Source organism: Gobio gobio, assembly GCF_949357685.1.
Source record: "Gobio gobio genome assembly, chromosome: 4".
Taxonomy (NCBI): domain Eukaryota; kingdom Metazoa; phylum Chordata; class Actinopteri; order Cypriniformes; family Gobionidae; genus Gobio; species Gobio gobio.
In genome coordinates this window covers 57,720,135-57,741,195 of record NC_137100.1, presented here as the reverse complement: position 1 = coordinate 57,741,195, position 21,061 = coordinate 57,720,135, and the positions used below count along the sequence as shown (strand labels likewise).

General features: G+C 46.6%; 1 protein-coding gene across 1 annotated transcript in view; it reads right to left on the bottom strand.

The window, feature by feature from the left end:
• The window catches only part of ksr2 (kinase suppressor of ras 2), a 169,749-nt gene that overhangs the window by 39,067 nt on the left and 109,621 nt on the right, over positions 1-21,061 (bottom strand). The window contains exons 12-14 of the mRNA XM_079815181.1: positions 14,485-14,653; positions 11,848-11,889; positions 10,768-10,834 (exon numbers count right to left, since the gene is read on the bottom strand). Coding sequence (XP_079671307.1) covers positions 10,768-10,834; positions 11,848-11,889; positions 14,485-14,653 — 278 coding nt within the window. The remainder of the gene's footprint in view (positions 1-10,767; positions 10,835-11,847; positions 11,890-14,484; positions 14,654-21,061) is intronic.

The following is a 21,061-nucleotide window of genomic DNA, read 5'->3' as shown; positions in this document are numbered from 1 at the left end:
GACAACACGGCCGTAGTAGCGTACATCAACCACCAGGGCGGTCTACGCTCCCACCGTATGTCTCAACTCGCCCGCCATCTCGTTTTGTGGAGTCAGAAGCGCCTGAGGTCCCTTCGTGCTGTCCACATCCCTGGAGACCTGAACTGTGCAGCCGACGAGCTGTCACGGTTTCAGCCTCTCCCCGGAGAGTGGAGACTCCACCCCCAGACGATCCAGCTGATATGGGAACGGTTCGGCGACGCACAGGTAGATCTGTTTGCCTCCCAGGACTCTTCCCATTGCTCCCTGTATTATTCCCTGACCGAGGGCACCCTCGGCACGGATGCACTGGCGCACAGCTGGCCGTCCGGGCTACGCAAGTATGCGTTTCCCCCAGTGAGCCTTCTTGCACGGGTACTGTGCAAGATCAGGGAGGACAAGGAGCAGGTCGTCTTGGTCGCCCCGCTTTGGCACGGCCAGACCTGGTTCCCAGAACTCTTACTCCTTGCGACAGCCCCTCCCTGGCCTATCCCTCTGAGACCAGACCTTCTGACTCAGAGACGGGGCACCTTTTGGCACCCGCGTCCAGCGTTCTGGAAGCTCCACGTGTGGCTTCTGGACGGGACACGGCAGGTTTGAGTAGCCTTCCACCTGCGGTGGTCGCTACCATCACTTCCGCTAGAGCTGAGTCTACACGACGTCTCTACGCGTTGAAGTGGAACCTCTTCGTCACATGGTGCTCTTCCCGCCAAGAAGACCCCTGGAAATGCCCGATCGGGTCCGTGCTATCGTTTCTCCAGGAGGGGGTGGAGCGAAGGCTGTCTCCCTCCACCCTGAAAGTGTACGTGGCCGCAATATCTGCCTACCACGATCTCCTGGGAGACAAAAAGGTAAGTCAGCACGACCTGGTCATCAGGTTCCTGAGGGGAGCGAGGAGACTGAATCCTCCTCGCTCTCCTCTCGTTCCCTCTTGGGACCTCTCAGTAGTCTTAAGTGCTCTGCAGAGGCCTCCCTTTGAGCCTTTGCGGTCGGCCGAGATTAAGTTCTTGTCTATGAAGACGGCTCTGCTGACCGCATTGGCCTCGCTTAAGAGGGTCGGGGACCTGCAAGCATTTTCGGTTGACGAAGCGTGCCTTGAGTTCGGGCCGGCTAACTCTCACGTGATCCTGAGACCCCGGCCTGGATATGTGCCCAAGGTTCCTACCACTCCGTTCCGAGATCAGGTGGTGAACCTGCAAGCGCTGCCTTTGGAGGAGGCAGACCCAGCCTTGGCATTGCTCTGTCCAGTACGCGCTCTCCGCGCCTACGTAGACATGACGCAGTGTTTCAGGACCTCAGACCAGCTCTTTGTCTGTTATGGTGGAGAGCGGAAGGGAAGTGCTCTCTCAAAGCAGAGGTTGTCTCACTGGGTGGTGGACACCATTGTTTTGGCTTACCAGCAGCAAGGTCGACCATGTCCCCTTGGTGTGAGGGCACACTCCACCCGGAGTGTGGCCTCCTCTTGGGCTCTAGCGCATGGCGCCTCGCTAACAGACATCTGCAGAGCTGCAGGCTGGGCGACACCCAACACATTCGCCAGATTCTACAATCTCCGAGTGGAGCCAGTGTCCGACTTTGTACTCGCCCCCCCGAGGGGCCGGTAATGGACCACGCTCAGGTGTCTTCGCTTGCTCGCCATTCCACTCCCATGACTGGATACGTGCGATATTTTCCTCAGGTGAGCTCCCCGAGAGCCCTGAGCTCCTCCAGCACTGTCGACGCCGACATCAGTTCAGTCTGCCCTTTCGAGCCCAGACCCTCATGTCCGGCCAGGTGCTCCGTGTGCATGGTTCCCCTCTGGCGACCCCCACACGAGTATTCCCACCGTAAGCCTCCTCAGTGAGCAGGTGTCTTTCCCTTGGCAAGTCCCTGCCACCCCTAGGGTTAAAAATCCACCTTCGGCTGGTACCCTAGAGATCTTCCATATGCAACCCTCAGCGGGTCATATGTGTATTCTCTAAGTCCTCCCTACGGTAGGCATCTTGGCATTCCCTCACTGGGATATGCTTCCCAGTGTACCTTGGTAATCCTGTGATAAGTGGGAGTCCTAGGGCCTTAAGTGGCGGGATCTCACACTTACGCAGGGCACTGGTTGACAGCTGAGTGGCGCTGTTTTACAGGTTCCCCCATTCGTTAGTCACTAACGTACGTCGTAGTGACTGAACGAAAGGGAACGTCCGGTTACGTATGTAACCCTCGTTCCCTGAGGAGGGAACGGAGACGTACGTTTCCTTAGCCACGTCAGCTGTGCTGCCTGGAACGCTAGGAGTTCAGTCTTGGCTCCTGCAGCAGTAACATAATGCGATGTTCGCAGCGTACTTCCTTATATACCCACGAGGTGGGGCGGAGTTACGCATGCAAATTCCGCATGCCCATGGCATTGGCACTGCCATTGGGCGCTGTTGAATACGATGAAGATGATTGGCTTCTAAGCGAAACCCCCATTCGTTAGTCACTAACGTACGTCTCCGTTCCCTCCTCAGGGAACGAGGGTTACATACGTAACCGGACGTTTTCCATTTATGAGGAAAATAAGGTCTGTGGGGAACATAACTTGACGATACTTGAAAGTTTTGCGCAACAACACAAATTACACTCACCTATATAAAAAAAAAACTATATTAGGGGTGTAACGGTACACAAAACTGACGGTTCGGTATGTACCTCGGTTTTGAAGTCACGGTTCGATACGGGTTCGGTACAGCAGTTTTACAAAATTGCTTTTTATTTATTTTTATCAAACAGTGGTTTACTGAAGAAAAAAATGTCTGTCTTTAAATGAATTAAATTATAACTAAAAGTTTATTTGAGATATTGCTGTAAACTATATAGGGAGCACTTACTTGCACATTAATATTAAAGGTTAACAACAGAGCCCAAACTATTAGCCTAAATTCAGTTGATAGTTATTTTTAGGTATAATTATCAACACTCAATTAACACCGTATACAAACATGTAAACTTCACATTAGGCAGTTTTTGCAATAACTTCTAAATCTAATGATAAAATAGTTTTCTCCAATTCGTTGTTGAAATATAATCATTTACACACAGTGTCTGTCATTTTTCATGACAGGTTTATTTATACATGAAATGATCAAGACGTACATCACTAACAGGTTCAGATGAATATAATGAATAGGCTTATATAGTGTATATATTTAGTGAAAGAGTTGATTTCTCTAGGGAATAAAATTCTGTGGACACTGAATGACTGCCTGAGGTAAATGTGATACTACATGACATTGTTTCGTTTACAAGCAGTTATATTGAGGTCATTCCGCCGTTGAAACACTGATTTAGCGATTACACCACATATGATAAGTGACAGTAAGTTGTAATGTATCCTCAACATACCTTCAGATGTTCATTCATGTTTATTCTTTAGGAAGAGATGATCGATCGCGCTCACAGATGATCGCGTTCACGCGCATCGCACGGCTGCTGGAACTTTGATCATTTATCAGTCACGTCACATTAAAGAGCGTCAAAACGGCATTTATCGTTTGAATTTCGTGATAAAATGGACTGAATACTTAATATGTTCGTGTGGGAACTCGGATTGAAGTGTGTCCCGCTCTTAAAACAAGCCGACTGTTAACTGTAAAGATTGCACTCGGAACCGTTCGGTATGCGCGTGCACCGAACCGAAAGCCCTGTACCGAAACGGTTCGGTACGAATACGTGTGTACCGTGTACCGTTACACCCCTACTTTCTATATATATATATATATATATATATATATATATATATATATAGCCCCGTTTCCACAAAAATTACCCGGAACAATTTGTACCAGGAACTTTTTTTACAGGACCCCCTCGCGGTACTACCAAGTACTACCTCGCGAGCAGGGACTCTCGGAGGGGGAAATATTTTCATTTAGACCCTGGTTCCTGCAGTCGAAACACACACCCACTCACGAGTACCACCCCAAAGTTCCTAGTTCCTGGGGAAAGTTCCTGCGGTGGAAACGCAGCTTATATATATTTCTAATATGTAACTAGACAGGGCGTGTGAGTGTGTGCAGTTTACTTTGTAGAACAAAACTTTCAAGTATCGTCAAGTTAAGTTTACCACAGACTTTATTTTACCTATTATAAAACCAGTGGCGAATTAGTCTTCCAGGTTTTGACATATCCACAAAAACCAGCAAGCCAAATCGACTTGACCTGTACAATCAGTTTGAGTTGATTTACCTTTTTCTTTAGGAAACAAGGTATCGTAGAAGGCAGCTTTGTGACCTTATTTGCCAGTACAGCATATAATCATCATCATCTTCCACTTACAAAAAGAGATTCAGTGTCTAAAACTGCATAAATCTCAAGGCCTTATTCAGTCTGGATGACTTGCCTTATACTTGTCTGTGGTAAGAAATGTGTTTGTTAATACGCCTTTGACCCTTGTTTGAGTTGAAAAATATGGGAGGACAGTGCCGGAAGATCTGTCAGGGCATTTATCCGTACATGCCTGTAAACAACTGCACTCTACAGCTATGTCAAACAACTAATTTCAGCTGCATTACGATACACCATAACGCTACATACTGCTGTCAAAGCACTACAGAAACTGAAATGCATTTTTTTTTGTTCATTATAAAGTTTTTGCATCTTGATTTAGTTCATTAAAGAGGCAATTTTTCTTTATGGGTCTTCGAGTTTTCCAAAACATACACAGATATGGTTGACATCATCGCTGTAGCTTGAAGCCCCACTCTTTGTTTGGTGAAAGAGTATGTGTGTGTGTGTGTGTGACTTGTCTTCAGTCACATCAACTATTGCACCACAAATATTTTTGCTCTAATAATTCTGTAATCTAAAATGCCCATATATGCCATAAATAGACACAAGCCATGGCGTAACTGTCTGACATGTCTGTGGCCTTTCACTGGGCATCGCTCTAAATATGCACACTGACAGTACAGGACAGAACATGACATTTCAGACACTTTTGTACATTAATAAACAATGTTAAATGGTCTTGGCATGTCTTTATAAGTGACAAAATAATAATAATTCCACATTTTACAGTGTTTGACCTTGATCTAAAGCGGCAAGAAATCAACATAACAATATATACAGTAATTACATTTTATGCTACTAATTTTGCATTCAGAATGAACAGAAGCTGATTAACATGTGACCTTTAGAGAACACTGTTAGGTTAAATAAAACTAGAGATAATTAGAGCCTTTTTTAGCTCATGCTTTAGCTCATCTAGACTGTTTTAGGTTTGACAGTGAACAAATCTTTTTCCGAAAACTAGATTTTTTTTTGCCAATCAGAATCAAAACATGACCAGAATTTATTTTTACATTACAATAAGGTTCAATTTCTTAACATTAGTTGACATGAACTAACAATGAAAAATACTTCTAAAGCATTTATTAATCATGGTTAATGTTAATTTCAAATTTTACTAATACATTATTTAATCAAAAGTTGTATCGGTAACACTTTATAATAAGGTTGTGTTAGTTAACATTACTTAATGCATTAGTTAACATGAACTAATCATGAACAACACCTCTGTTCATCATTAGTTAATCTTTGTTAACGTTAGTTAATAAAAATCCAGCTGTTCATGGTTTGTTCTTGTTAGTTCACAGTGCATTAACTAATGTTAGCAAGATTTAAATAATGCATTGGTAAATGTTGAAATTAACATTAACAACGATAAATAAATGCTTTATAAGTGCAGTTCATTATTAGTGTCACGGCGGGTATGGGTGAAAGGAGCGAGGACTCATATGCAGGAAGAATAGTGGTTTATTTAATAATAAACAAAACACCCACGAGGGGGAAAACCAAACTTGACTATGACAAAACACAAGGATCAGGAACATGAAGCAGATCAGAAGCACGTGATGGGAACAGAAACAATGATCCAGCACAGTATAGCAAACACAAGGACACCAAATAGGGAACAAATCAGTAAAATGATTGTTAGGCTGCATTAACTAGGTCAGCCGTAACCGGGAACACTTCCCATAACACCTGATGTTCTTGTTACATCATGAAAAAAATGGCATCTACGCTAATGTTAGTCTCTCTGTTTATCCCGAGGTTTACTGCAGTCAGCCGGATCTGGGCCGTATCCAGATCAGATGGTGGACCTGCGCCCAGACATGACCAACGCATCCCTGAAGTGTCTGCAGAGACGTTTAAATTAGACTCCCTCCTGAAATTGCCTCATCAACATGGCATCCTCAATAAACCTGTCTCTGGTGTGATGACTCCGATCTTTCGAAGAATCCAATCTAATAATTGCCTCACCCGTCACGGCATCCTCAATAAACCCGTCTCCGGCGTGATGACTCCGATCTTTCGAATATTCCTATCTAATAATTGCCTCACCGACACGGCTTCCTCAATAAACCCTCTCCGCGTGATGACTCCAATCTTTTGAATATTCCTATCTAATAATTGCCTCACCGACACGGCATCCTCAATAAACCCGTCTCCGGCGTGATGACTCCGATCTTTCGAATATTCCTATCTAATAATTGCCTCACTTGACACGGCATCCTCAATAAACCCTCTCCGCGTGATGACTCCAATCTTTTGAATATTCCTATCTAATAATTGCCTCACCGACACGACATCATCAATAAACCCGTCTCCGGTGTGATGACTCCGATCTTTTGAATATTCCTATATAATAATTGCCTCACTTGACACGACATCCTCAATAAACCCGTCTCCAGCGTGATGACTCCGATCTTTCGAATATTCCTATCTAATAATTGCCTCACCGACATGGCATCCTCAATAAACCCGTCTCCGGCGTGATGACTCCGATCTTTCGAATATTCCTATCTAATAATTGCCTCACCTGACACGGCATCCTCAATAAACCCGTCTCCGGCGTGATGACTCCAATCTTTCGAATATTCCTATCTAATAATTGCCTCACCTGACACGGCATCCTCAATAAACCCGTCTCCAGCGTGATGACTCCGATCTTTCGAATATTCCTATCTAATAATTGCCTCACCGACACGCCATCCTCAATAAACCCTCTCCGGCGTGATGACTCCGATCTTTCGAATATTCCTATCTAATAATTGCCTCACCGACACGGCATCCTCAATAAACCCTCTCCGGCGTGATGCCTCCGATCTTTCGAATATTCCTATCTAATAATTGCCTCACCGACACGGCATCCTCAATAAACACCTGATGTTCTTGTGACATCATGAAAAGAATGGCATCTACGCTAATGTTAGTCTCTCTGTTTATCCCGAGGTTTACTGCAGTCAGCCGGATCTGGGCCGTATCCAGATCAGATGGTGGACCTGCGCCCAGACATGACCAACGCATCCCTGAAGTGTCTGCAGAGACGTTTAAATTAGACTCCCTCCTGAAATTGCCTCATCAACATGGCATCCTCAATAAACCTGTCTCTGGTGTGATGACTCCGATCTTTCGAAGATTCCAATCTAATAATTGCCTCACCTGTCACGGCATCCTCAATAAACCCGTCTCCGGCGTGATGACTCCGATCTTTCGAATATTCCTATCTAATAATTGCCTCACCGACACGGCATCCTCAATAAACCCTCTCCGCGTGATGACTCCAATCTTTTGAATATTCCTATCTAATAATTGCCTCACCGACACGGCATCCTCAATAAACCCGTCTCCGGCGTGATGACTCCGATCTTTCGAATATTCCTATCTAATAATTGCCTCACTTGACACGGCATCCTCAATAAACCCTCTCCGCGTGATGACTCCAATCTTTTGAATATTCCTATCTAATAATTGCCTCACCGACACGACATCATCAATAAACCCGTCTCCGGTGTGATGACTCCGATCTTTTGAATATTCCTATATAATAATTGCCTCACTTGACACGACATCCTCAATAAACCCGTCTCCGGCGTGATGACTCCGATCTTTCGAATATTCCTATCTAATAATTGCCTCACCGACATGGCATCCTCAATTAAGCCGTCTCCGGCGTGATGACTCCGATCTTTCGAATATTCCTATCTAATAATTGCCTCACCTGACACGACATCCTCAATAAACCCGCCTCCGGCGTGATGACTCCGATCTTTCGAATATTCCTATCTAATAATTGCCTCACCGACATGGCATCCTCAATTAAGCCGTCTCCGGCGTGATGACTCCGATCTTTCGAAGATTCCAATCTAATAATTGCCTCACCTGTCACGGCATCCTCAATAAACCCGTCTCCGGCGTGATGACTCCGATCTTTCGAATATTCCTATCTAATAATTGCCTCACCGACACGGCATCCTCAATAAACCCTCTCCGCGTGATGACTCCAATCTTTTGAATATTCCTATCTAATAATTGCCTCACCGACACGGCATCCTCAATAAACCCGTCTCCGGCGTGATGACTCCGATCTTTCGAATATTCCTATCTAATAATTGCCTCACTTGACACGGCATCCTCAATAAACCCTCTCCGCGTGATGACTCCAATCTTTTGAATATTCCTATCTAATAATTGCCTCACCGACACGACATCATCAATAAACCCGTCTCCGGTGTGATGACTCCGATCTTTTGAATATTCCTATATAATAATTGCCTCACTTGACACGACATCCTCAATAAACCCGTCTCCGGCGTGATGACTCCGATCTTTCGAATATTCCTATCTAATAATTGCCTCACCGACATGGCATCCTCAATTAAGCCGTCTCCGGCGTGATGACTCCGATCTTTCGAATATTCCTATCTAATAATTGCCTCACCTGACACGACATCCTCAATAAACCCGCCTCCGGCGTGATGACTCCGATCTTTCGAATATTCCTATCTAATAATTGCCTCACCGACATGGCATCCTCAATTAAGCCGTCTCCGGCGTGATGACTCCGATCTTTCGAATATTCATATCTAATAATTGCCTCACCGACACGACATCATCAATAAACCCGTCTCCGGCGTGATGACTCCGATCTTTCGAATATTCCTATCTAATAATTGCCTCACCTGACACGGCATCCTCAATAAACCCGTCTCCGGCGTGATGACTCCAATCTTTCGAATATTCCTATCTAATAATTGCCTCACCTGACACGGCATCCTCACTAAACCCGTCTCCAGCGTGATGACTCCGATCTTTCGAATATTCCTATCTAATAATTGCCTCACCGACACGGCATCCTCAATAAACCCTCTCCGGCGTGATGCCTCCGATCTTTCGAATATTCCTATCTAATAATTGCCTCATCAACATGGCATCCTCAATAAACCTGTCTCCGGTGTGATGACTCCGATCTTTCGAATATTCCTATCTAATAATTGCCTCATCAACATGGCATCCTCAATAAACCCTCTCCGGCGTGATGCCTCCGATCTTTCGAATATTCCTATCTAATAATTGCCCCATCAACATGGCATCCTCAATAAACCCTCTCCGGCGTGATGCCTCCGATCTTTCGAATATTCCTATCTAATAATTGCCTCATCAACATGGCATCCTCAATAAACCTGTCTCCGGTGTGATGACTCCAATCTTTCGAATATCCCTATCTAATAATTGCCTCACCGACACGGCATCCTCAATAAACCTGTCTCCGGCGTGATGACTCCGATCCTTCGAATATCCCTATCTAATAATTGCCTCATCAACACAGTATCCTCAATAAACCTGTCTACGGTGTGTTGACTCCGATCTTTCGAATATCCCTATCTAATAATTGCCTCATCGACACGACATCCTCAATAAACCTGTCTCCGGCATGATGACTCCGATCCTTCGAATATCCCAATCTGATAATTGCCTCATCGACACAACATCCTCAATAAACCTGTCTCTGGTGTGATGACTCCGATCTTTCGAATATCCCTATCTAATAATTGCCTCACTGACATGGCATGATGGCCAGAGGAGAACTGGCACCCTGATTGAGCCTGGTTTCTCCCAAGGTTTATTTTTTCTCCTTTATGCCACCTGATGGAGTTTTGGTTCCTTGCCACTGTCGCCTTTGGCTTGGCTTGCTCAGTTGGGCACACTAAATTTTCAATGAAATATTCAAATAAATGTTCAATTAAATTACTGATCTGCCCACATTGTCACTATGTGATAATTGAAATGAGCTGCAAAACATCACTGTTTTCTCCAGAGCAGCTGTACAGCCGAATCAAAATCTGTTGCATTATTTTCCTGTCTAACACTGTGAAGCTGCTTTGAAACAATTGGCATTGTAAAAAGTGCTAGATAAATAAAGGTGACTTGACTTTACTTGACAAACAAGGCAGGTAATGAGGGAGAACAGGTGGGGGAAATAAATCAATAATCAGATAACAAGATGGGCGGGGTTAGACAATAGAACAAGGAACATGTGACAAGCCATGTGCTCACACCAAACATGACAAACACAAGCACATGGCCAGCAATGACAAATACAAGCCATGTTCTCACACAAAGACAAGACAGACATGTGAAAAATTAGTTCATGTTAACTAATGTAGTTAACTAATGAACCTTATTGTAAAGTGTTACCAAGATGCCATTGCAACAAATATGTAAAATATACTGTCTTTAAGTTGTTTCTACATTAATTTGGAGAGTAACTGTGAAATTACAATGTACAAATATTAAAAACTCTGATTTTTTAATTGCAATTAATTACAGAAAAACTGTGCAATTAATAAGTTAATTGTTTTAATCGACTGACAGCACTAGTTTAAATGCATCCTAAAATGTCATATCAACATAAACTCACATACACATATGAACACACACACACACACTTACCCAGGCTCAGTCAGAACAGGGTGTAGAATGACTTGAGGGGCCCTGGGGGGAACCTCAGGGGCCACATCTACAAAGAAGAAGAGTTCAAAGATAAGTCATGAGGTAAAGATGAGAGAGAAAATACCATAATTTGTAAAAGCGTGTATTTTTATAGACTAATAGAGAAATAAATTAATGGAAACAGGCAGAGGTACTGCTGAGAACAACATTTAACTCTTTACACTGTGACAGTCAAAAGCTGCTTAGATGTCAAATGTTTGGGGTCAGAAAGATAGATATAGAAAATAGAGTAAAGACATTTATAATGTTTATATTTCAAATAAATGCTGTTCATCAAAGAATTCTGATGAATTAATCACTTTTCTATGGGGTTTTATAATAGGGTAATGGGGTAAAATAAAGTCTGTGGTTATGATGTTGAAAAATCAGCTTTGCCATCTGAGGAATATATTACATTTTAAGATATATTAAAACAGGAAACAGTTATTTTAAATTGTAATAATATTTCACAATATTACTGTGTCCACGCCTTTTCATTGCTATTATTGTTTGCTATTATTCATTGTAATGTTTTTACTGTACGTTTGATCTAATAAATACATTATTCAGTTGAAAAACCAACCAATGATTATGTCTAATGGACAAAACTGTCCGTATGTTCCCTTCTTAAAGGTACAATGGTGACTGATCTCAGTAGCTCACATAGGTTACCTCTCATTGGAATTAAACCAGCGAAATTGACTTTATTTCAAACTATCAGGCTAGCAACAACATCATGGCTTTCCTCCCTCCACACGCTCATCAAAAACATGCAGCGAGCTGAGTGCCTCCCACAGAATACAGGCACTTATCAGCCTTTATTTGTCAGCGAAGCGCAGGCGACCTCGCCTTTAAAAGAACCATCATTATAGAATACAGCATTGCTGGTTAATAGACGACAAGAAGAGGAAAGAAAGACAGAGGGAGAGGGTTTGTTGCACCTCAAAGAAAAGATGGCATAAAAATGACATCAAAAAAGTTTGCCTCTGCATGTCATGGTGCATTATGGGTAGGAGTAATGACCAATTATGACACACTTACCAGGGAAGATGAACTGCTGCTTGTATTTGTAGAAATGAGAAGCTGAGAAGAGCACAGGAGAGAAGCAGGAAGAATTCAATAAAATTCAACAAACCCCCAGATGATTATTGGTGTGTGTTATTGCTCTGCACAATTCACCACAGTTTATCACAAAGAGAACATAGAAATACTGACTTTTAGGATACAGAAAAGTCTGAGACCACACTAAAAATCTGGGATTTAATCATGCACATTCTTAAGCGTTTATGCTTGATAAGCCAACAATGCATGTGGTCATGTAAACGCATTAACCCGTTTTCTTTTATCGGACTAATGTCATAAGTGTATCCTCCATAACTGGCTGCAAACTGGCATTCAGATCTGCATTTAGTTAGAAACGCCCAACTTCCTAGCATCCAATCAATTCCAGAAGGACGATTTTTTTTTTCTCATTCCAGAAGCCGTTTCACTCGGATATGCGTCACAATAGGGAAGAAAAGACTAACGCAATTTCCATGTCATGGATCGATCGACAGATTTTCGCCCCTTACCCTGATTTCGCCTGGCATTTAAACACATTAATCTGTGTTCTTTTGGCTTTTTGAAATGCACATGTGTGATATGTGACAGGAAAGCGTCCTTACTGTGGATTTAAACACACAGGAGTGAGTGTTTCGTGGTAGGGGTAGGAGGAAATATATCGCAAACTCGGATTCTTTCTTGACACAAGAAATTATAAAAATGTGTTCTCATCTCATGAAGAGTGGAAGAGTCAAAACGCTACATCCATAACTGCATGAGAGGAGAATATGAGTCCGTACGTTTCCTGCTGACATTTTGGAATACTCTTGGGTTTTCAGTGCTTTATTTAACATCACAACTGACATAACATATGAAATACTCAGAGTGAGATACATGAATGATTACACTTTGATATCACCACCGCGGAATAACCTGATTTATTAATAAAGTCTTGTAAACGTGGTTTACTTGCGTTGCCGGGTTATTGGTTTGCATGTAAACTGGGACAACGGGTTATTTCAATAATCATTATCAGCATATTGGTGTGCATGTAAACGTGCCATCTAATTTAAATCAGGAAATAAATAGAACATTTTATGATTTTGAAAAATTTATAACATTCAATTCAATTCAATTCACATTTACTTGTATAGCGCTTTTCACAATACATATCGTTTCTAAGCAGCTTTACAGAAAATAGCGATAGATTATTTTTACACTATGTAAAAATAGCAGTATTTTCTTTGCAATAAGTGTAAATAGACGTTAGATGCTATTTATACTTATCAATAGTGGCATATACTATTTGCACCTCACTGTTGTTGTACATCAAACGGTATGCTATAATAACAGAGTGTAAATTATTATATTTATTAAATGGATGGCACCTTATTGGGACAATAAAGCCCCCCAAAAAACATTTTGCCATGCGCATTAACCCTGCACTATTGCTACTGTTGACAACCCCACATCTTCCGTAATTTTGTCTGGCCCAACCAGACGTCAGTGAGCGGAGTAAGTGTAAATAGCCTCTGCCAACAAGGCAGACTATTTGACCTTTGACCCATTAACAAATATTTATATTCCTGGTCATATTTCTATATCACTCATCCAATAAGCAATTTATGATGATGTCATGTGAACTAAAATGTTCTCATTTTCTATTCTTTGGCTCATTCTCAAATTATGCTTGCAGGGCTCCATACCACGATTAAAAGAATATTTAAATGGCACACGTGCAACAATTTAAGGCCAGTTCACACTGCACTGACAAACGGCAACCAACAACGACAGACACTTTGGGTTTTGGGTTTTTCCGATCAGTGTGTTACCCCTGTCGACGTCTGTTGCTTTTGGTCATCTTTTGGTCACCAAAAGAACATGCTGAATCGGCATTTGTCAGGTCGTGTCTAGGAAGGCGTCTGTCGGTGCAGTGTGAATTGTCCTTTAAAGCCTAGTTGCCATTAGCAACAGTAAAGAAAACTTTGGCTCTTTACTCTCTTGAGTAGGTACTTATTTTGAATAAGTAATTTAGCCTTTGTGTGTGTCCAGCCTTTGTGTGTGTCCATACAGTATAACCATATTAGACTGCGCACTAGTGTTCCCTGCATGCAACGCAACAACAAACACAGTCAGTCCAAAAGATTCACAAAACGTTTTGAATCTGACTCACTAAGATAAGGGCTGTATCTGAAATGGCATACTTCCCTACTGTATAGTAGGTGAAAAACAGTATGTGACAAAATAAGTATGTGTGCATATGATGGACACTTTACTATCCCATGAGGCCATGGTAGAAGATTTATGAATGGCAGTGAATTGACGTAACTGACGCTGGTAGGTCACATGGTGACCTAATGACAACATGGCGCATGGCATGTACGTCCAGATTACATTCATACTATATAGAACATACTTTTTGTGAAAGTCGTGAAGTAATTATTTATTCAAAATAAGTACCTACACAAGAGAGTATACAATTACGGATACAAATTATCACTCAAATTGTTATGCTGATATAATTTGTAATGCATTTTTTTGCATTGTTTTACTAAATAAGATAATATAAGCACTGTCTTTAAGCAATTATTATTTGAAATTCAGTGGAAAAAATCATCTTATATTTTGGGTTGGTACCTGTAAGGTTGGACTGTTTCTGCTGTCTGGCGCTCTGTGGGGAAGGGTGCAGAGGAGACGGGGGCGTCGCGCTGGGCGGCAGAGGGGGAGCAGGAGATGAAGGGGTGGAGGAGGTGGTGGAGGAGGGGTTGCTGCTGGAGTCGGGCTGATATGGCACAGGGATGTGGTCCTGAAACAGAGAGAAACAGACCTTTCTTAACACACAGAAACACTCCCTACACCTTGCTCATTACTGGCACGGTCAGACATCAGTAAACCTGGCTTCATTCTCACGGTCAGTTAAAGATTAATCAAAAACCAGGGATGTGGCGGCTGTAGACCAGATCTCCCATGGGCTGAAAACTGGACAGTCGTGCTATATTCGAAAAAAACGTCCAACATTGTGTTAGAAAGAGGAACACATCATTAGCCAGCATGACTGAGTGCCCTGTATATTTGATAAGACAACAAAAAAAGCAAAAGAGAAAAGACCTATTCTATGCTATGCCAGTCGTTATGCCAAGCTTTTTGCTTACTATTTCTGATGATTAAGGGCTAAAAAGGGCACATTAGTGTGAGACCACAATCCCATAAAAGTGCTGATGGGAGTGTAAAGTTATTTAGGTGATCTACTGACAATGATAAAAAAAAAAAGAACACAGACGCAGCAGCTCAATTCCATTATGACTAACACAATCTACAGAGAGCAGCGTAAATTAGCATAGGGTCCCAAACAATCAAAGCCGTTGATAATCAGGTAATCTACTTACTAACAACACAGTGTAAAGGCCGCTACATACTCTGCAAGAACAGAGAAAAAAGTTCTCGCTCCCAGGGCTGCGAGAACAAAATTACGTAATTTTGTTCTCGCAGCCCTGGTTTGGGAGTTCTCGCAGCTCGTTCTCGACACATCGTCTGAGCAGAACTTTTTTCTTGTGGGTGTCCGAGAACTATTGTGTGATTGGTCAGAATTTTAAAGTGGACGGGGTTAATGCGGAGAAACGATACTCGGTTACTTAACGTAACCTCGGTTCTCTCTAGAAGAGGGAACGAGTATTGCGTAAGTTCCTTATGCATCGGGAAAGTATTCTTTCTTCGAGATTTCTGAAAAACCCAAAATTATCCTTAATTTTGTAACATTGTCAACGCAGTGCGGCAGCCTGGCAGACCATAGCAGGCTATTCCAGCGTGCTATTGCCTGCTCTGCTGGCAACTGCAGCAGCCTATCGGTGAGCCCGCGTGACGTGGCGACCAATGAGGGCGCTTCGCGCCCACCTGGCTTCATTTGCCTACAGGTGGGGCGTGGCCACGTGTATATAAGCAGGGCTCACGGGCTGCATATTCGGTTTTCGTAGTTCTGAAGCGTAAAAGCCCACGGGGCGCACGGCAAGGAACGCAATACTCGTTCCCTCTTCTAGAGAGAACCGAGGTTACGTTAAGTAACCGAGTATCGTTCTCTTACGAGAGGTTCTCTCGTATTGCGTAAGTTCCTTACGCATCGGGAACACATTGTCAACGCCGTGCGCACCTCGCGTACAGCATATGTATCCCAGGGTACCATAACACTGCTCGGGCAGGGTGGCCGGTAAGGAAAACGGGCCACCACATATACAGACACTTCGTTCGAACTGACGGGTGGTTACAACGGGTGGTTACAACACCCTGTCTTATGAATGAGGGAACGGCACCTGCCGGTCGCCTTCAAATTCACCACACCTTGTCTCATGAATGAGGGAACGGCAACGCCGGTCGCCTTCAAATTCACAATATCTTGTCATATGAGTGAGGTAACGGCACCGCCGGTCACCTTCAAATTTACATAAGCCTCGTACCGAACTTACTACCAGTATGTGAGCTATGTCTGCGCAGAATCACTGGGCAGAACCAACAGCCTTATTGAACTGATAACACTTTCGCCTGTAAGGCAGGAACTTCCAGATTGTAAAATCTCACGAACGTAGACGGGGAGGCCCAGCCTGCCGCCATACAGATATCGTGGATGGAAATCCCTCTGGCCCAAGCCCACGAAGAGGCCATGCCTCTAGTGGAGTGTGCTCTGACACCTAGCGGGCACTGCAGGTGTTTGGAAGCGTAAGCTACTGCAATCGCGTCCACTATCCACCTGGACAGGGTCTGTTTCGAGGAGGCGAGACCTTTAGTGCGCCCTCCAAACGAAACAAATAGCTGCTCAGAACGCCTGAAGGTGGCGGAGCGTGTGACGTAAACCCTCAATGCCCTGACAGGGCAGAGGACATTGCCACCGTCCCCCTCGTCGGGTGCTGGCAGAGCCGAGAGGGAGACAATCTGCGCCCTGAAGGGAGTGCCTATCGCTTTGGGGACATAACCACGCCTCGGCCTAAGAATGACCTTGGAGTCATTTGGGCCGAACTCCACTCACTGAGAGCGCGTGTAGATCCCCCACACGTTTTACTGAAGCCAGAGCTATCAGGAACGCGGTTTTTAGCGAAAGGAACCTTGGTTCCACAGTCTCGAGCGGTTCGAAAGGATGAGCCTTCATGGACGGATGATGAGCTCGTTCCTTCCTAGCGTGCTGCCTAGCGTCGTCTGAGCGAACGCTGCTATGGCCGCTACATACACTTTGAGCGTGGAAGGGGACCTGCCCAGTTCCAACAGCTCCTGGAGGAAGGAGAGCACCCGCTGGACCCCACATTGCTGTGGATCCAATCCCTTGGAAGCACACCACTAAGTGAACACCGACCACTTAGAACTATATAACCGCCTTGTCGAGGGGGCTCTAGAGTGTGAAATCGTGTTCATAACCCCTTCGGGCAGGTCAACGGGTATCCGTTGGTCACCCATACATGCAGAGACCATCGCTCTGGATGGGGATGCCAAACTGACCCTCCTGCTTGAGAGAGGAGGTCTGCTCTCAGCGGAACTGGCCAGGGGGGTGAGTGCGACAGCTTCACCAGCTCTGGGTACCAAATCTGGTTCTCCCAGCGCGGCGCTATAAGGAGCACCGGGCGGCGCGTCTCCCTGATTTTCGCAAATCGGAAATCGGCGGGAAAGCATACAGCAGGAGGCTGGGCCAAGGTTGGGACAGCGCATCCTCGCTTTTGGACAGAAACGTCGGGCAGCGGGCGTTCTCTTTTGTTGCAAAGAGGTCGAGCTCCGCTCTGCCGAATAGGCGCCATACCAGCTGGACTGTCTGGGGGTGCAGGGACCATTCTCCTGGGAGAATGAGGCCCCTGGACAGCTTGTCCGGGCCCACATTGAGGTGGCCCGGTACGTGCGCAGCTCTCAGCGAGCGCAGCGAGCTGTGTGCCCACACAAGCAGGCGTTCCGTCAGATTGCCCAGACACCTGGACCTGACACCGCCCTGCCTGTTCACGTAGGACACCACCGTGGTATTGTCCGACCGGACCAACACGTGGTGTCCTCGTATAAACGGGAGAAACTGCTTGAGCGCGTTCTCTACCGCTATCATCTCCAAACAGTTTATGTGTAGGAGTTTTTCTCCGCTCGACCAGAGGCCCGAGGCCCGAACGGAAGGACGGTGTATTGATAAGCCTGGCCGTCGAAGGCGAATCGTAAGAATGGCCTGTGACGCGGCGTTATCTTGATTTGAAAATATGCATCTTTCAAATCTAGGGAAATTAGCCAGTCTCTCGGGCGAATATGCGCGAGGATCTGCTTGGTCGTGAGCATCTTGAACGATCTCCTCATAAGAGCTTTGTTCAGACGCCTCAGATCCAGAATCGGTCTGAGCGACCCATCCCTTTTTGGCACGAGAAAATACCGGCTGTAAAAGCCTGACTCGCTCATAGAATGGGGAACCGGTTCTATAGCCCCTTTGCACAGCAGCGTGGCTATCTCCGCTCGAAGTAGATGTGCTACTTCCTCGCTCACTCTCGTCTCTGTACGCGCACAGAAGCGCGGAGGGCGGCGAGCGAACTGCAGAGTGTAGCCGTGCTTCACTGTTCTCAGCACCCATTCTGATACACCTGGAATGGCTTCCCACGCTTTCGCGTGTGCCACACGGGATAGAACGGCCTCCGGGCTCGAAACGCCGCGCTTCGCGGGTTTGACGGCCTGTATAGGAGGGGCGGGCGCGGTGCGCGCGCTCTCTGTGCTGTGGGCCAGCCGATCGCTCTCGATGGCTGGCCGCCTTACACACTGTATCTCTGCCGCTTTGAGCGGGGAATGGCTTGTGTGTGGCCCTACACTCATCGCTCCGGCCACCCTGGACGGAGAACAAATGGTGTGTGGCGCGGCGCGTAGCGTCTGAGGCATAATGTTCGCGAAAATGTGTGAGCGTGTTTGAGCGGGCACAACTCTTACGCGTGGAACATGACCGGTAAAGAGTGGCTGTGTGACAGCGCGTGTGGTGGCTAGGCGTGGATGCAAACAAGCGGACACGTGACCTAACTCTAGCACTCGAGCGGCCGGTGGCCGCTTTATGTGAGTGGGGGACACGGGGTTTATAGTGCTTGTGTGCAGGGGTGAACACAGAAAAGTGGGCACATTTACTGCATTTGAAACACATATGGCGTGAGCCGTGCAACCAGAAATAATGCAACTTTTGTGATTTCTCTGGTTCGCCGTAAAAACGGCAGTTATTGACAGGTGAGAGGGCATTTTTGCCGGCTCGTTGGCTGCGTGAAATCCATCTGCAGCAGCCACAGTGGTGGGGGCTGACAGGAAAGAGAGTTTTGACGGTGGTCCGGCCGCGGCGGGACTTAACCTTCGTTTCTTGCCTCTGGCTAGGAGGACTTTGGAGGCTCGGACTTCAGCGTGATCCTAGGCCGGGGGCCCCGAGGGGGAGGCGGCTTACCACGGCTGGAAGAGCGCGATCTGGGGCGGCCGCTCGGTCTTCGCTGAGACGAAGGGGGGCCGCGCTGGGCGCTGCGCCGAGCTCGGTGCTGGCTGGTCGCGAGGACGCCGAGCAACGGAGCTATTGCTGGCGCCGGGGCATCGAGGCAGGAAGAGGTTCATGGCCTGCGTCGTTTTCTGTACTTCAGAGAAACGATCGACGATCCCCTTGACCGCTGGTCCGAAGAGCCCAGACGGGGAGAGCGGGGCGTTTAGGAAGGCCAGAGGTGGCGCTCAGCTACCGTGAGGGAGGCCATGGAGCGTCCGAGGGCCTGTGCTGCGGTCTTGGTAGCGCAGAGGGAGCAATCCGTCGCGCTTCGCAAATCCGTGATCAACTCAGCGTCACAGCTTTTCTCGTCCAGGTCGCGGAGGAGATTGGCTTGGAGGATTTGCAGCACGGCCATAGAGTGCAGAGCAGATGCAGCTTGACCGGAGGCAGCGAAAGCGCGGCCGATCAGCGATGACGTCACTCTGCAGGCCTTAGACGGGAGGGCAGCCTTTGAGCGCCAACCAGAAGGCGGGCAAAGGTGCGCTGCGACCGCCTCTTCCACCGGAGGGATAGCATTGTAGCCTTTCTCAGCCGCGCCGTCAACTTGTGAGAGCGTCGAAGAAGCCTGAGACGAGACCCTCGCGGAGAATGGCGCGTTCCAGGACTTCGCGAGCTCCTCGTGAAGCTCTGGCAGAAAAGGTGCAGTCCTGGAGGTGGGCGCACGGCGGCGACTGTTTAGGAAGCATCTGTCAAGTCGATTCGGCGCTGCCACCTTGGGCGGGGCCCATTCGAGGCCTAGCTGCTCGACAGCCCGGGTGAGAAGGCGCAACAGTTCGGCGTCCTCACCCGCTCGAGAGCGTCCGGAGGCTCGGACTGAAGAGGTCGCGGAAGACCATTCCTCGCTGTCGGAAGCCATGATGGAGCAGCTGTCGGCGCGTTCCGCGGCCGCATCCGCCTCATCCCCGGAGGCGGCAACAGAAAAGGCGGCCTGGGGTGGGGGCGGGGAAGGCGAGAGTGAAGCGGGCGGGAAGGGATCCGGCGAGCTTCTCTCAGCGAACTCTGGAGTCCGCTGCGAGCGGCGCTTCTTTCTGCGCGGCTTAGCAGAGACTGGAGGGATGTCGTCCTCGAACTGATCGAGTCGAGCCCGCAGGGTCGACATAGTCAGTTCCTCGCACTCCGGGCATCCGCCGGCGAGAAGTGCGGCGGCGGCGTGATCACGGCCCAGGCAGAGAGCGCAGATCACATGGCGGTCCCCGGAACTGAGCTGCGCGTGACACGAGCCGCAGGTGGAACGAGACATTTTGGAACAAACGCTCGGCTCTGTTTGAGAAAGTGTGACGCAGCGGCGACAACACTGAGCGAGAAAAAGGATATGGGCTGCCGGATAGCAGAGCAGGCACGGATGGCTGAAGGTGGCGCGATGCTGCCGGCTTCTTCAGGCGCTATCCTCTGCTTGCTCGTCTGCACGATCACGGCGGCGGGTTCCAGATCCAGCGATGCGAAGGGCTTCGCTGAAGAAAAGAAAATCGAATATGCAGCCCGTGAGCCCTGCTTATATACACGTGGCCACGCCCCGGATGTAGGCAAATGAAGCCAGGTGCTCATTGGTCGCCACGTCACGCGGGCTCACCGATAGGCAGCTGCAGTTGCCAGCAGAGCAGCCAATAGCACGCTGGAATAGCCTGCTATGGTCTGCCAGGCTGCCGCACTGCGTTGACAATGTTACAAAATTAAGGATAATTTTGGGTTTTTCAGAAATCTCGAAGAAAGAATACT